This window comes from Macadamia integrifolia, unplaced genomic scaffold (assembly GCF_013358625.1).
Source record: "Macadamia integrifolia cultivar HAES 741 unplaced genomic scaffold, SCU_Mint_v3 scaffold457, whole genome shotgun sequence".
NCBI lineage: Eukaryota > Viridiplantae > Streptophyta > Magnoliopsida > Proteales > Proteaceae > Macadamia > Macadamia integrifolia.
Window position 1 is genome coordinate 276675 of NW_024870456.1, and position 15895 is coordinate 292569.

The 15895-nt window shown below is 37.1% G+C and overlaps 1 protein-coding gene across 1 annotated transcript; it reads right to left on the minus strand.

The window, feature by feature from the left end:
* Nucleotides 1-1480: 1480 nt before the first annotated feature.
* LOC122068756 (SNARE-interacting protein KEULE-like) lies at nucleotides 1481-15867 on the minus strand. The gene is made up of 17 exons (XM_042632640.1): nucleotides 15711-15867; nucleotides 15507-15603; nucleotides 15305-15337; nucleotides 14719-14847; nucleotides 14388-14579; nucleotides 14221-14304; nucleotides 13993-14091; nucleotides 13829-13905; nucleotides 10566-10662; nucleotides 8626-8751; nucleotides 8429-8524; nucleotides 6311-6430; nucleotides 6128-6208; nucleotides 3985-4184; nucleotides 2750-2840; nucleotides 2558-2647; nucleotides 1481-1846 (listed from the first exon to the last, which is right to left on the minus strand). The coding sequence occupies exons 1-17, from the start codon at nucleotides 15752-15754 to the stop codon at nucleotides 1781-1783; spliced, it is 1722 nt and encodes a 573-aa protein (XP_042488574.1). The 5' UTR covers nucleotides 15755-15867; the 3' UTR covers nucleotides 1481-1780.
* Nucleotides 15868-15895: the final 28 nt, after the last annotated feature.

The following is a 15895-nucleotide window of genomic DNA, read 5'->3' on the forward strand; positions in this document are numbered from 1 at the left end:
ATTCATAATATAACAAGGATAAAAGAAAATTTTGGGTTAAAATCATTTTGGAACTCTTTTTTTTTTTTCTTTTTTTTTGCATTTCATAATATTTGAGTATTTTATTATTATTATTTTAAAGAAAAAATTATACCTTATGTTACGATCTCATAGATCACCTTATAAGCTGATTTGTGGGATTGAGTTCTTTCAAAGTTCGTATTTTTGAATGCCTTGGGTGACGGGCAGATTCCCCCCAACATGGGTCATGAGGAACCCTCACACATTAATTTTGCTAGGAATAATTTGAAAACATCAGAATTATCATGATAACAACAGATTCATGATAACCTTCATTACATAGTACGTTTTTGTCTCTTGATGAATGACGATTAAAGAGAGTTTTAAGAAGGGTTGTTAACTTTACATACATACAGAACGTAGCTAAGAGACAAAAGGGAATAAAACCAGTCACAAGTTGCAGATCCGATGGTTGTAGCTCTCATTTTTTATGAACCCTCCTCGAGTTGATGCTGAATTTATTAATTTATATGTTTTTTTTTTTTTTGGTAGAATTAATTATTATTTGTTATAGACCATATAGTGAGTGACCAACGAATGAAAAAAATATATATAATAATAATAAAAATAGACTATAAGAACCCTTAGCTAAATATTTCCTATAAAAGGAAATTGAAAGGCAAACGCAGCAACTTTCTAATCAAAACCATAAAATATTTAAAAACAAAAAACAAAAAAGTTTGATTTTTTTATTTCACCATTGCAGGTGCATGACACATGCATGTGGGTATCATATCACGGGTGAACAGTGATTATAAGTGTACGTATTATGTATGGAGAAATGACAGTTAAATTTCTAGCTTTTTGGTGTGCCTTTTTTGAGCTACGATGGAGCCCATGAAGGACACAAAATCATCAAAAGAAATTGCTGACAATAATGAACCCAAGGAGAAGAGGTTACCGTTTCACTCTCACACGGAGATCTTGATTATTCCCTCCTGTTCACCATGTGGATCTCATTTGAATGATACCAGTCTCCGCACTATGAGTGATGGACAATTGATGGAGCCTAATATTTTTTCTTTCTAATGTTCAAAATCCAATTCAATCATGTGACTCACTTTGTATTCGATGATTCGAGGAAAAATATAATAGAAATGCATCTGTTATTGAATCTGATGGTGTACAAATTCTTGTCTTGGTAGGTATATCTCACATCCGTAACCCGAATTGTGAATGGTGAATGTAGATGCACACTGAAGCAGAATTGAAGGAAATCCAATTGACGATCGAAATTTTGAAAAGATCAGAATTTGAAAGAAAAAAACCTTTTTTTTTTTTTTTTTTTTTTTTTTTTTTTCTCGAGCCACTAATCAGCAATGAACTACTCGAACTGATTACTGAACTGTTATATCATTTAGACTTTAAGATTGAACTGAGCCTCACAAATCTTAAGTTTCTAGATTCAGTGACATTTTTCTTAGTATAACCTGAGATTATATATGACGTAAATCGTTAGGGGTTTCAGCTATCAATTACATCACATAAAGGATTTGTTCAGAAGGGTACCAGAGGGAGCAGGACTTGGAACTCAAATTTTCCACTGCCACATGTTTCCAACAAAGCTCTCAACCAGCTTAATAATAGTACAGATTAAAGGTTAGAAAAAAAAAAGAAAAAAGCAGGCAAAATAAAGTGATACAAGGAACATTTTTCCTAAAATTGTGAAAACCAGCCTGCTTGCATTGAGAAGCGCTAGCATCTCAAGGCATTCTCTCTTTTAAATCCGAAGATCGTCAATTGAAAGTTCATGCGGAAGTTCATGTGCTGTCAGCATCTTCAGTTTCTGCAATTCAAATCCAATGCATTTTGATGTTAGGCCTGACCTTTTACTGTTATCACACTTAAGATGTCCTCATTGGTTAAGTAGATGAAAAGACAGAAAATCATGGTATGGGCAAGAGCAGGTTGAATGAGGTGGGGCATAAAATTAGGTCAGATCTGAGATCAGCTACAAACCCTGTACATAGTACCTGGGTCCGCATCCCAGGATCAGGTCTACTTCAATTTCAGGTTGGTAATGAATTCCTTATTCAGACATCTGGATTCAGATCTGCATTATGGCTTTATATATAAACAGTTGGAGCACTCTAGTACCTCGATCTGACCTAGATGCAATATTTAGGTAGGTCTATTTCGATTTTTTGGTAGTTATGGATCCTTATAGATCATAGTCAGATTAATGGGAATATTGTGATGCATATGTATCTGAACTGGGTCTCATCTGTCTCAAGCCTGTAGAGTGGAACAGAATAGCATGGAATGAAAACGTCAGATGAACAGCAACCTTTGCCAAATATATCAATGCACAAATATAGTAATATGATATGAGGGAGGCAAGAGAGTGGGCCGCTTATCACATAAGGCAAAAGGCAAAGTGCAAAGAAGAATGAAGGTCCAATGACCAATTGTTTGGCAGGAGAGAAAAAAAAAACCCTGAAAAGCAAGTCTTGACTTCACTAGAATCAAACAAAAGTGGTATTTAGGGTTTCATTACCGTGATAAATTCTGGAGGATCATCAATACCAGAAGAACCCAGGACAATTTCCCTCCCAAGCTTTCCTGTCAGCTTGTGACAAACACGCAGCTGATAACAGAAGGCATTTAGTAAGAACCAGTTGTACACCAAAAGAAGACAAGAAAGACAATAGAGAGCTGGTTAAAATAGGCATGAAAGAGATTTTCTTACTTCCGATCGAGTAGCTCCACCAATGATAAATACAAAGATACGCTGGCCCATCTTCTTGAAATCACTAGATGCATGCCTCAGTACTGAGTCGCTACATGAGACAGCACAGAGAAATTTTCTTTATCAGAATACAGGAACCATCGTACTTCCTTGTAATAAACGAAGTGAAAAACCAAGGTATGCATTTGGTAGCCTATATGCTTAGTCTATCATAGGCTGAACCATAGTACTTCCTTGTAATAAACGAAGTGGAAAACCAAGCTATGCATTTGGTAGCCTATATGCTTAGTCTATCATAGGCTCAATCACCCCTGAAACATGCATGGATGGACCCATCATTTGGCATAATACATACACGTAGAACTCTGAATGTTATCTGTCTTACCCATTTTACCCATCCTCATTTGGAGGGTAAGGGTAGAGAGCGTACCCGGTGCATGAGGCTCCCGCATGTGCGAGGTCTGGGGGGACGAGAACTACGCAGCCTTACCCTGAGAATGTCTCGAGGCTGTTTCGACCGCTTGACCATGCAGCCTTACCCCGCATGTGTTTCAGGTAGATGTCAAATCTTATTTAACTAAATGTCGAGGGTACAGATAAATACTTTATCATTGGCCATTTACCCATATAAATAACCAAAAAAAGAGGATCTATTAAATTAATATTACATACATAATAATTATAAATAATTGCTCCATGAATATGCATTATACGCATAATACATATGATCAATGGTATACTTTGGTTATCTTTCGTTGTTAATAGGTTACGAAGTATATAGTGTACTATCTTGCAGCTATTGGTAAAAACATTACACAGCTCAGTAGTAAAATAGGTAGAAATTTACTAACCATAGGTATACTCCCCTTACCTTTTTACCACCAGGTCAAGGAATTTCTTACCCATACCCCGTAGGGTAAAGGTATGATTAAAGGTTCTCTTCTGACTAGGAGATATGGGTAAGGCCATTACCTGAACCTACCATTTACAGCCCTAATCAAGAGATATTCTCATGGTATGATGAACAACAACAAACAAACAAACAAACAACATCCAAAACCTTATCCCAACTAGAGACACTCTCATGGTATGATCAACATGATCAGATAATCATCAATACCTAATTAATCACATGAAAATAATGGGCAGAGAATAAATGATGGCAGTTATTTGTTGGTCTCCTACCCATTCCATGCACAGCATACTGGAACAAAGTGAAGGGGACGAATTAATACCTTGAATATCCATCGTCAGAACTACGTGGCCGAGCCCATGTAGCAGTGCGCCTTGATCTCATCGAATAAGCAGATGACACTTGGCTTGCTCGTCCTGATGATCCACCCTGTGGGCTTCCATGTACTGTTGGACTCGGTTCATTCATACATGGATATTCATTCTTTGGTAGTTCACCTTTACTAAGTCTTTCAATCAGCTCCTGGAACACGGAAATAATGACAAAGATACAAATTACAGCATGTCCAATACTTTGGTGGTAAATTGAAGGGTACAAAATCTTATTGTGATCTCATAATATAGAGGTTCTTATAAGTTATAACAGTAAGAAATTTACACCTGGTTTAACCCATCCTACTACATATTGTCAGGGACCTGAGCTCACTTCGTGTGATGCATTATGAAGGTAAAGAACCCTTTCCAACAAACATGTAGTCTGCAAGTAAAATGTTTCAACAAACCCCCTTAGTGCCTTTCTCTTTCACCAGATCAAGGCTCTAGTGATTAACATAGTTGTCATGGTACCAAGGTGGTAGCCAGCCACCATGGCACCTAGGCATAACATAGGCCAGGACAAGGAGCCAAGCCAAGTGCCACATTTTATAGCCCAGGCCATATTTTCAAATTACTTGTTTTTCTTATGAATGCTATATGTTAAGTATTACACCACCACCGGGACCTACATCTTTGGTTGTGATGTAGATCCATTCTATGGCAAGAAATACACCAGCAAGAATCAATCCAAGGATGGTCCATCACACCAATTAGTGGAACACCCTATTGAACCATAGGGCCAACCAATTATTGAACTGGGCCAGCCTCTTGGGGGAGTTTCGGGTCTCTCAAACCCTAAATCACAGGGATTCTACTGTATTTATTTCAGCCTTAATCAGAAAGCAAAGGTGAAGACTTCCAAGCTTTGACAAAGCCATCAATTGTTGTTTTCTAGAAGATTTCCTTGTTTTCAATTAACTTGGACAGCAAGCTATACAAGTCTTCTTTCCTAAGGTTTCATTCCTTTTTTGGTTTACTCTCTTTGTAATCAATTGTTTGTCTTCAAAAGCAACTTAGTTTCAGTTTAGGAAGTCATGAGTTTCCTTTTCTGGTTTATGTCTCTTTTTCTATTGTTGACTAATTTGTAGTTTCCTTTTATGAGGCAAGCCTTATGCAGTTATGCCTATAAATGTAAGGACCCATAAGAAGTCCCCCCATGATTTTAAGAGTTGAACGAAGCTTTGCTTTTGCAAGTTATTGTCCTGTGAGAGGCTCAGTGACTGTGAGAGTCAAAGGGTGAGATGCCCAAAATGAGATAGCCAACCTACCCTTCCCTTCTCTCTCCTTTATTTCCTGTTGATCTCTAGTGTTAACAGCCTTATCTGTGACCTGTTTGAAGTATTTTGAAGACCAACATCATTCCCCGTTGCTTCTGTAATCTGGGATTTTATTCAAGACCTGCGGCAGCCTGTATTGGGTATTTTCTGGCAGCATTCGAATCCAAGGATGAAGTTAATTCCTTTTCTAGCCTCTTGCATAAAAAATTTCAGGCTGAGACCATGAGCATCAGATACATAAAGTAGATCTTACACAATGAACATTTATTTGGTCCAATGCCATAGGTCAGACATTCTTTTCATAGTTTACAAATTCTTCAAAAGAATAAGTTCAGATCAGATGCAACATAGCGATGAGAAAATAACATAGGCCAAATGAATGAATTTAAAATATGTAATGAAAACCAGAATCTGGCATTGAAATGGTAAGCTACATCATTCTACTGCCCCTTAAGTTCACCCTTTTTTTTGGGTGGGGGGGTCAAAGATGGTTATGGCAGCCTTAAGTTATTTACTGATTTCTACTAAATACCAACCATACAATGATGATAGGCAAGAACTATTACCAGTACCAATGCACCACCCAATGATGGTGCTTGGTTAGCCAGACAAGTCAAAACAACAGAGTGGAGACTCCAGTTTGGAAAGGAAACCAAGACTAAAGAAACTTCAACAAATTATAGAACAATTACTGGTGTCAGGCTATAAGCAAGGTGTTAATGGCAGTGCTCTGAGTTAAAAGAAAACCATCATTTCAAATGGTGCAAGCAATTGCAAAAACTATGAAAAATAATCAACCCAAACTCGAATATACCTCTATCATGGGGTAAAAGCGTGATAGTGCCCATCGTTGTTCCTCCCCACCTGTTCGTTCTTTTCTAGCTGCATGGCTCTTCTGGTAATTAGACAAAAAAAAAAATGCATACATTGTCAGACGCTCAGTCTCGACTTTTATGTAGGCAAGAACCTGCACCAATCATATTGCTACTATGCTTACCTTCTGAATATCAAACTTAAGAGAGAAACGCCCTGTTGAGTTTTGTTTTGAATCCAACAATCCCTCGAGCAATCTCATGTTATTTACAGCATTCATGTCATCAGCTGATATTCTTGCTAACTGCAGGAAAAACAGCACAGGGAACCCAAATGATGAATATTTGCTAATTGATATAGAATGTAAAACACAATGCACAAAACATAGAGGATACTCATTTTACCAAACATAGTTTCTTTACTGAGTTCTTACATTATTTGATGATAAAAAAGTCAAACATTACCATATTATACCTAATTGAAAGGGAATCTAGGATAGAGAGAGAAAATGAAGTGCAAGCTAAGCTCTTCAATGTCTGCAAGCAATAGACTCTCTCTATCTCAGGTACCCTTAGCCAATTACCCTTGCTGGCTTACTTCTTTCCTCCCTCTCTCTTTCTCTGACTTTGAATTTCCCTGTGTAACCCTATTTTTAGGGGCGATGATGCCCGTGTTCAACCTTCAACCTTGAAGCCTCAAGCCTGCTCCTTTCTCCCACAAAATCATATTGATATGGTTAATATGGCATGATTTGAAGTCTATCTCTCACTGATTAAAGACCTTTTAGGGCCCGGTAACACCGACTATTTCCCGGTAACCGACCAACCAAATGCTACCAGGACCATGCCTGCCCGTTGAAGGCCCGACCATTTAATCAGTCGAGAATGGTGCATAATTTTATATGAGGGGTGCCCGATTAGGCCCGATCGAAACTGACTGTCACTGACCGGTTGACACCCCTAGCTCCATGCCTCCCTTTCTGTCACTCTCTCCATCTCTCCATCTGCAACTTATGGCACCTGCAACAGATTCCAGCGAGACAATCTATCGACAACGGCAGTCCTCTAAACCTGGTAAGTAATCAGAAACTAGATTCTCCCCTTTTCTTGCTTTATCAAAACCTATTTCTCTGATTTTACTATTTTTAGCTCTGTAGATGCAGCAAAGTTCGAAGAGATGGGATAGTGGGAGATAATCTCAGAGTCCAAGCTCCAGATGGATGGAAATCAACTGCAGAAAAGGTAAAGTTCCAGTGAAGAAGACACCCATGAGAGAGGAGCAACAGAAACAGATGAGCTATGGTCCCTCCTCCTCTTCTTCTGTGGTGCTGGAGGTGGCTGCTGGCTACTGCTGCTTCCTTGGTGATGGCATGGCTGCCACTGCTGCTTCCGGTGGCAGCAGCGGTAGCTTCTGGGTTTTTGTATCGACAGATACGATTCGAGTGTGTCCAATAACTTATATTTTTCTTTCATTCTGTAACATTTTGGCTTGTGTCGAAGACTCAAAGTACTGTATTCCAATGTATCTCGCAATATCATGGCATGTGTCTAGCATGGATGTATTAAGAGAAGGCTAATCCCCTCATTTATTTACTTAAAAAGTTAGGGTCAAGTAAATTCATTTCCAATGTTCTAAGACCCTACCTCACAACTGAATTCTTATTCAACAAATAATTCATAACTACACAGAATATTTGGAATTTAATGCCTTCCAAAAATAAAAATAAAAATAAAAATAAAGATCCAGTGGTTGATCCATGGGCCAGACCAGTTGCCCACCGCCCGTGACTCGAAATGAGTTGAGAGAGCGGGTTCAGGACACTGCCTGTGATTATTAGCTAATATTTTCTCCTTCTGTTTTTATATTTACTTTCATAGATTCAAAATACAAAGAAACACATGGATTAAAACACTTTTTTATTGATAGCACAGTTAAAATTTTAAAACACTTTAACTTGAGTTATAAGCATGGCTGAAGCTTGTGGAATGGGCCTACTGGCTGGGCCTGAGTTTAGTTTCTATTCACAAGCTGACATACAAGCCAAAAATATATTCACTTCTAGCTCCTGAACAGCATGGGCTTACCCATGCCCGAAAGTTTCTGACCTCAGAAAAGAGGACGAATTTGACAAATTATGAAAATTTAGCAATATGAAAAAGAGGAGGCATTTTCTGCCCAGAAAAATCCTTGGAGCAAAAAAGACAGTGTCCGACCAAAAAACAATAGAAATTAATTTTTATACTTCAAAGCAAGGAGACCAGAATAGGGGTGCTGTAGGTAAATAGCAACAAAAGCAGCTTACCTGCATTAATTTTGAACCTTTGTCACCCTCAAACTTTTCGGGGTGAATTGCTGCATAAATCATCAATAACCGCAACTTATTTGCAGGGCTTGTATCCTGCACAGCAAAGGTAATTCAGTTATCAAACAAACCCAAATTTATGGTTCAAATGACAGCCCATCAGTTTATATCTTGAAAATGAGTCCTCAAAAAGTCACCTGTTTTGTCCTCAGAAAATTGATTACTTCCTTTGTCCCTGCCTCTCCAAAGACTAGCTCTTGCTCCAATTGCCCAAGTTCTCGAAGCCCTTGTTCCCTGATAATTCTATTGATTTTTCCAGCAATCTGCATGAAGATGACAAGCTTAGCATAAGAGTGTAGTTACAATACGTCAATACCATCACATTCTAGCCCTTGTTCCCTGATAATTTTAATATAATATACTGGTTAGTGAGCTAACAATGAAGAATTTATTCAAGCAAAAAACAGACAAAATGATATTTTTAATGTGGAACCAGGCTAGCCAAGTAATCAATTTTTACGGGCTTGTGATTCAGGAAAATTCCTCCGTAGAGCTTCTGAGGCTTCAATCAGGTTCTAGAAGAAAAATTGTCAGTAGTTTCATTATTTTAAGGGTCTCGGCTTCCATTTTCTATGGGTGCAGTTGTTAGAACTATAAACCCCAGTGAATAGGTCCAAGGGTCCACAAACTTTGGGAGCTTGGGAATTTGTTCATGTCCAAGAGTCCTGATCCAAGTTGGCTTGATTAAAATCCAAGACAAAATTAAAGAACCATTATCTAGGCTTGAGTTTTACTAGTCTTTTATATAGATTAATGTTTAAAGAACCATTGATTAATTGGGCGAGTTTAGTTAGTTTTATTTTTTCCTTTTTTATATTTATTTTTTTGATGAGTAACACTTTATAGTATAGTTAGTTTTATTCAAGACTCAATTCTTCTCATCGCACCTTCGGTTCACTCAATTCCACTGTACAGAATCACTTGCCCATAACCCATGATCCTCCCTTGCTTCGACCTCTCCAGATGTAGGCTTGATATCCCTCCCATGTCAGCTGGCCAACATGGCTGGACCCTCTGGGGTGGTGCAGCCACCACCCAGGGACACAGTCTCCCGCATTCCTCCTCCCTCTTTCTACATCTCCTCCAAGGTCCCCCCCTCCTCCAACCATCCTTCCCCCCCACCTGGTTACTCCTGCCACCCCCTCCCCTTTCCTGGATGGAATATCCCGGTCTGCCTTATCAGCCAGGCCCCCTTGACTTTAAGAGAGGGGCATCCCTCCTTCCATCAATGGAAACACTAAGTTTGCTCACTGTCCTACTAGCCTTCTTGACAACAAGGCAAGTCTATGGTCTAACTCTCTAGTCAGCCACTTTATTGGAAGCCAACTTCCTTCCCATATCGTCAAGGTCTGGTTGACTAAACAATGGAGACTATAAGGTCACATTGGTTGGAGCTCAGCAACTCCAATTCTGCTTAATTTCACCATTTCGTGAAGGCAAGATCAAATCCCAACTTCACCCATTGCACCATTACAGATTAGTGGATATAGAAGACTCCAAAAAGGTTTGACAAGTATGGTAGGGATTGAAGTTAGTAAGCAGCTCAAGCCTATAACAAGGAGAAAAAGACTAACATATGGTGAGGTCCCGAGTGTAAAATGGCATCAGAGAACATGAATATAGATAGAGTAAAAGCTTTATATTCTAATGTTTTTTTTTTTCTCTCAGATAGGCCACAGAAATTTATTTGAAGAGAGAGAAAATGCGTAAGTATAGTAATCAAGTTCTCCGTATGTCACATACAGAAAAAATTAGAAGGTAAAAATTTCTCTCTACAGCATCCTTGGAATAAACAAGAGACTGAGCACTTATCAAAACACAACTAACTCTTGAAGCCTACAACACCAAAATCCATCTCGAAGGAATTGAAATTCCTAAATAGAACATCCAGCAGGAAGAAACAATTAAAACCAACTACCATCAGATAAGAAAAAAACACCTAAGATGCCCTCCATCCAAAAAAAATCTTATCCGTGTATTATTGAAAGTCATCATGATAAATGAAACACTGAATACAAAATGTAGAGAATCTGAAAGAAGCGTGGTAGTGAAATTAACAAACAAAAAAAAAATGTACCTCCACATGGAGAGAAAGCTTGTCAATTTGTTCACTATATTGTGGCAAAGCTTGAACCATTTTTTGCAAATCTCGTGTGGATAGCTCACCACCATCTCTATCCACCCAAAAAAATAAAATAAAGAGTGAAGATATGTACTGCAATGTTACATGGTTAAGTATAGGAAAGGACACAGCAAGACATCATGCTTTGCAAAATAAAATAGGGAAGGGAAGAATAGTTCAATGCTGGAATCTTATAACATGAATAAAAATAACCCACATAAATCTTTTTCAATACAGAAACTCTCCAGTTTCTCAGATAAACACTGAATTAGGATGTCAACAACAGGAGTCTGGAAAAATTACTCCTTCCATCCCACGAAGACTGGCAGGTTTAGAGTTTTCCAATTACCCAATTTGTTGATCCGTTATAATATTAAAAGTTATGAAATTGTTTACTTCTCCATATTATGCAGTGCTAACTAACCCTACCACTACAAATTTGTGCATTAAAGGAGGGAGAGAAGATCTAATGTAGTTGGAGGAAATCTATCAATTGAAGTTTAAAGAAAAACACCTAGTAATCAATACAATAAAAAATTATCCTTGAAAAGTGAGACTTGTCAAGCTTGATGATCTTCGTGAGGTGGAGGGAGTAAAAAATTCCCATGGTAAGAAAACAGTGGGTGGGCACCTATATTTGCCACATGGTACATCATGTTGGGCAAAAATTTTATGGACAAGTAGACCCCAAGGGCCCCTACTCACATGTCAAGTTTCAGCCAAACAGCAGATACCTTAGTGGCAAAACACAGCCTGGAAAAATCCAGGACTACAAGGGTACATGAACATACATGGGAGGGCAAATGAATTTAAGGCTAAAATTTGATACATGGCCTATTTAGACCATTTCCTAGATATCCAACTATCAGAATTGCCTTATCACTCTTCCACAGAACCGCTGCACCACGCACCAATTTTGTCCATGAATTGCCAACCACAACAAAAAAAAAAAAAAAAAAAAAAAGCACCAAAAAAAATTTATATAAAAATACAAAGGCCTATTCAACTTAAGAAAATAAGAAATAAAAACTAAGGTGCTGGCCATTTGATCATTACTAAACTTGTTGAAGTTTAAAAAATATATATATATATATATATATAAACAAGGTATATCACCCCTCCAATCAATTGATGAAGTAATGATTGACAATACATAAACAACGATGAGAATTGGCAAGACACAAATAATGATGAAGATGGCCAGCACACTAGGATCAGTTTCCAGGAGTAACAACTATACTATTCAAGTGGAGTTGATCATTTGGTTCAAAATTTGGCTAGAGGCCAGTCATTGATTCCTTCCAGTAGGAGTGCTAAAACAATGGCCAGGCAGCCAAATGACATACACAGGCTTCTCTTCCCTCGATTACATTCACCAACAATTAAAGAACTTTAAATAGGGCAGCATGCAGGCCATCTGTAAGGGTATTTTAAACACTGGAAAAATGGTTTCTTGAATGTATTATTGTCAGCCTGCACGCTCCAGCTATTAGAAAGTATAAGAGGCTAAGATGTCATTGATGTCATTGATGTCTTTAGGAATTTAAAGACAACAATACAAAGAAAGTTATTTTTGATGGGATCCTTTTTGTGATGTAATTTGTAGATATTCAGCATGGTTTAAAGTATCGGTCTGTATCGTATCGTATCATCCGATACAATCGGCATCAGTTAGTACCGATACGATAAACTTTTTAAAAAATGAAGTGTATCCTTACGTATTGATATGTATCAGCCGATACGCACCGAAACATACAAATACTTAAGAAGTATCTACAGAACCCATTTTACTTTCAAAACAAAGCCTATTCTTCTCGCTAGCAATACTTAAGTTTCCAAAATTTGAAGCACAAATGCACAATCGATCCCCTTTTCATTTCTTCGACTTGAGGTTTTGAATCATTCATTAAAAAAAATCAAAATCAAATTGATGTTTAGAGGATTGAAGCATAAAAAATCATCCATTGAAGCTAAATATAGTGCAAGACAAGTAAGTTGAAAAAACTCGAATTTTTTCGCAAATCTTTGTTCTACTTTTTTTATTGTTATGTTTGAGTAAATTTAGGTAAAACAAACTAAAATATTGCGTCAACCATGAATTATTACATCGATTTGTTCATAGATTTTAAAATCTCTCAAAAAGTCGACAATAGACTACTACTATATGTAAGAAACCTCATCCTTAACAATTTCAATTGAACGCACTGTCTCTCAATACACCATCCTCCATTTTAGTGCTTATGTATGATACAGGTATATATTGCTTATTTATACTTCTTTTTTTTTATGCAAAAGAGTATTTTCATGTGTATCTTGTGTGTCTCCAATTTGAAACAATACACTTCGATACATCTCTTAAAATTACCCAATCAATATAGTGACCGATACCGATACTTTAATCCTTGTATTCGCCTTCTTATTACTTCGGTTCTCTAATAATTTCTTCTTTAATTGAATAATCACTATTTACGAACAAGAACTGCAGAAAGATAAATTCCCACAATCTTTAACCAGCAACAACAATAAATTATAATTCCATTTATCAAAATAAAACAAACATAATACCAAAATACCCACCCCCAAGAAAAATATACATACTTATTTTTGGTAAAAGAAAATATACATACAATGGAATAGAAAACCTAGGCATCTAATGTATTTTTTTCAACTTCTTCATATATAAAACTTGATATACACCAAATTCTTGTGAGTTTATCATAAATCGACATTGATAAGTCAGTGACTCAGTGATAGAAAGAAAATGAAAGCATCCATTAAGAAAATTTGTGGTTCCCACCCCTCGTGCATCACTGTCCAAGAGAAAAAAATCAATAACCAAATCATTATTTAAGAGCGATGCACAGAATCATTTTCTGAACCTTGTAAAAGTGAAAGCATCCACTAGGTTTAATTCTTGAAAAACAAACTAATTCATCCCTGCAGTTTTATCTCTCTAAGTTGCGGTAGTCATCATGAAAGCATTCAAGACTAGAATTCCAATGGCATGCCCATGTTTGACGACAAAAATGAGTATTCAACTCAAAAATGAATCAAATATGCAGAAGGTTTTCTGAAAGAATCACGACATCAAGTCAAAAATTACAGAATTCCATACTAGGATGGTCTGCCAATAAGAAAAAGAAATCAGCACACCTAAAATTAAATACAGAACAAATGGATTCATAAAGGAACGAGATTCTATAGAAACAAACACCGACCTTGAACCATGATGGATTTGTGCAGCTTTGTTCTTTGATATGAAGTTGGTCATCTTCTCATGTAACCGTTCACTAGCCTGACACACAAAATTAAAGATGCAAAATATTCAATATATTCACACACACATAAAATAAATAAAACATTCTGAAAAAATGACACATACATCTGCTATATGTGCATGGCGAAGCTCAAGCCAAATGGGATCATGATCTTCCAAAAGAACCTCCTTTTTCTCAGGGGAACCACCAGTTTTGCTTGGAACCTAAACCACACTTACATACATAGATACATTTACATATATGGAGATGTCAACCACTGTCACCAAAGCTGCCAAAAAGATGAAAGAACTGAAAAATTCAAATTTCCAATTATATTTAACATGAAGGTGTACCTCATGAACATATTTATTTCCTTCCATATTTAATAAATCATGGCACATGGCGTCATATGTCCATTCATGTATAATAGGTGCAATCTACAAATGAAACAACATACTCAGCATTAAGAAAATAGAGAGATAATAAAATAAGACAAATCATCAATAGACCATTCATCAACCTGATCCACAGATCTGTCAAGAATAAACAAATCGCATGTTTCTGTCTGAGGAAAGTTAGGAATAGTGGTTTTGTATTTAGTAAGACAGTTCCAAACAGCAGCAGCAAGCTTTGTCGGAACTAAATCACGAAATGGCGTCATAGTGGAAGCATCCAGGCATTTGGCAGCACGGTAGCGCACATATGGAAGCTCCTGACGGCATACAAACTCATCATTAGCTTATTGAAACACAATCCGAAACTATAAACACATTATTAAGCTTCATAGTGTACACAGGCCAGAAAATATATTTTTCGAAGTAGTAAGCAATGGAGATGTTTTTAATCCATACCCGCAATGAAGCAAAAACTGAGGATATACGAGTAGCCATAGTGTTCAAGCAAGCATCATACATGCGTGAATTCTCCACATTTTCCCCAAAAAGATCCTCTAATGCCCTCTCATTATCAGTAATGAAACCCTGCTTGGAGGTTACAAAATCGACGATGTTTATCCAGATGAATAACTTACATCAAGGAAATAGAAATAATGTAATCATCCAATGTAGGATAGAAAAATTAACCATAGTCCTAGTTAACAACAGATGAACCCAAGAATTTAAAAAAATTAAAAAAAAGAAACATCATAACCAGAATGATGCAGAAGACAAAAGATATGTCTCAGTAAAGCCCAAACAGACTCCAAATAGGCTGACTTCCATACACAGAAATGCAGGACTGATTAGAAACTAAACAATATAGAAAGTTCCTTATGTGAATCAGGACTGATGAGAAACTAAACAATATAAAAAGTTCCTTATGTGGATCTTGTCAAGTCTCAGACTACATGAATTCATAAAACTCCCTGAATCTCCATATAAATCATATTAGGCACATACACTGATAAACAAAAAGGAGGACAGAAGAGTCACCAAATACCTGACTGTCTATGGCAAAGTACTCCAAATTCATCTGCAGTTCTCAAACAAACATGGAAAAGAAAATCACTACCAAATATGTAAGACTGCCAAAGAAGATAAAAAAGCCCTAATAACTATATAAACTGTTAGAAAACACTCTAAATCATTAAGAATCTGATATCTGATATCTGAAATGCATGGGAAAAAAGGAAGATTTCGACCTCTCTCAATGCACCTATACGGGGTAATACACTTGTATCATTCTTGATGCGGCTAACCAATTCTTTTGAAACAGGGGAGCTGAAGAAGACAAATGCCCTGGGAAAAAGAATAACATTCAAAGAACAGAAATATGAGCAAAACTAAGTTGATAGATCTAGAAGAGGCCTAGAGATAGAGCCCCAAGAGATGAGACTGGGACGTACTTCTTGTACAAAGGCACTCTTCCTGACATGTCAGATAAGAACATGACAACACTGCATCACCAAAACAAGAGTCAGAAAAGGTCCAATCATTTTAGTACTTAAAGAACCAGTGTATCTACAGTTTAGAAGTAATAATTGTAACAAAGTGGTCAAATCAGGTTGAGCAGCAACGATAGCAGCTGGGT

Bases quoted from the DNA above. Each gene is read 5' to 3' on its own strand.
- LOC122068756 (XM_042632640.1), bottom strand. From the start codon at position 15,754: ATGTTCTTATCTGACATGTCAGGAAGAGTGCCTTTGTACAAGAA. The intron at 8,525-8,625 runs GTGACTTTTTGA...TTTGCTGTGCAG, and splicing joins ATTTTCTGAGGACAAAACAG to GATACAAGCCCTGCAAATAA. The intron at 1,847-2,557 runs GTAATGAAACCC...TTTGAATTGCAG, and splicing joins ATCCTCCAGAATTTATCACG to AAACTGAAGATGCTGACAGC.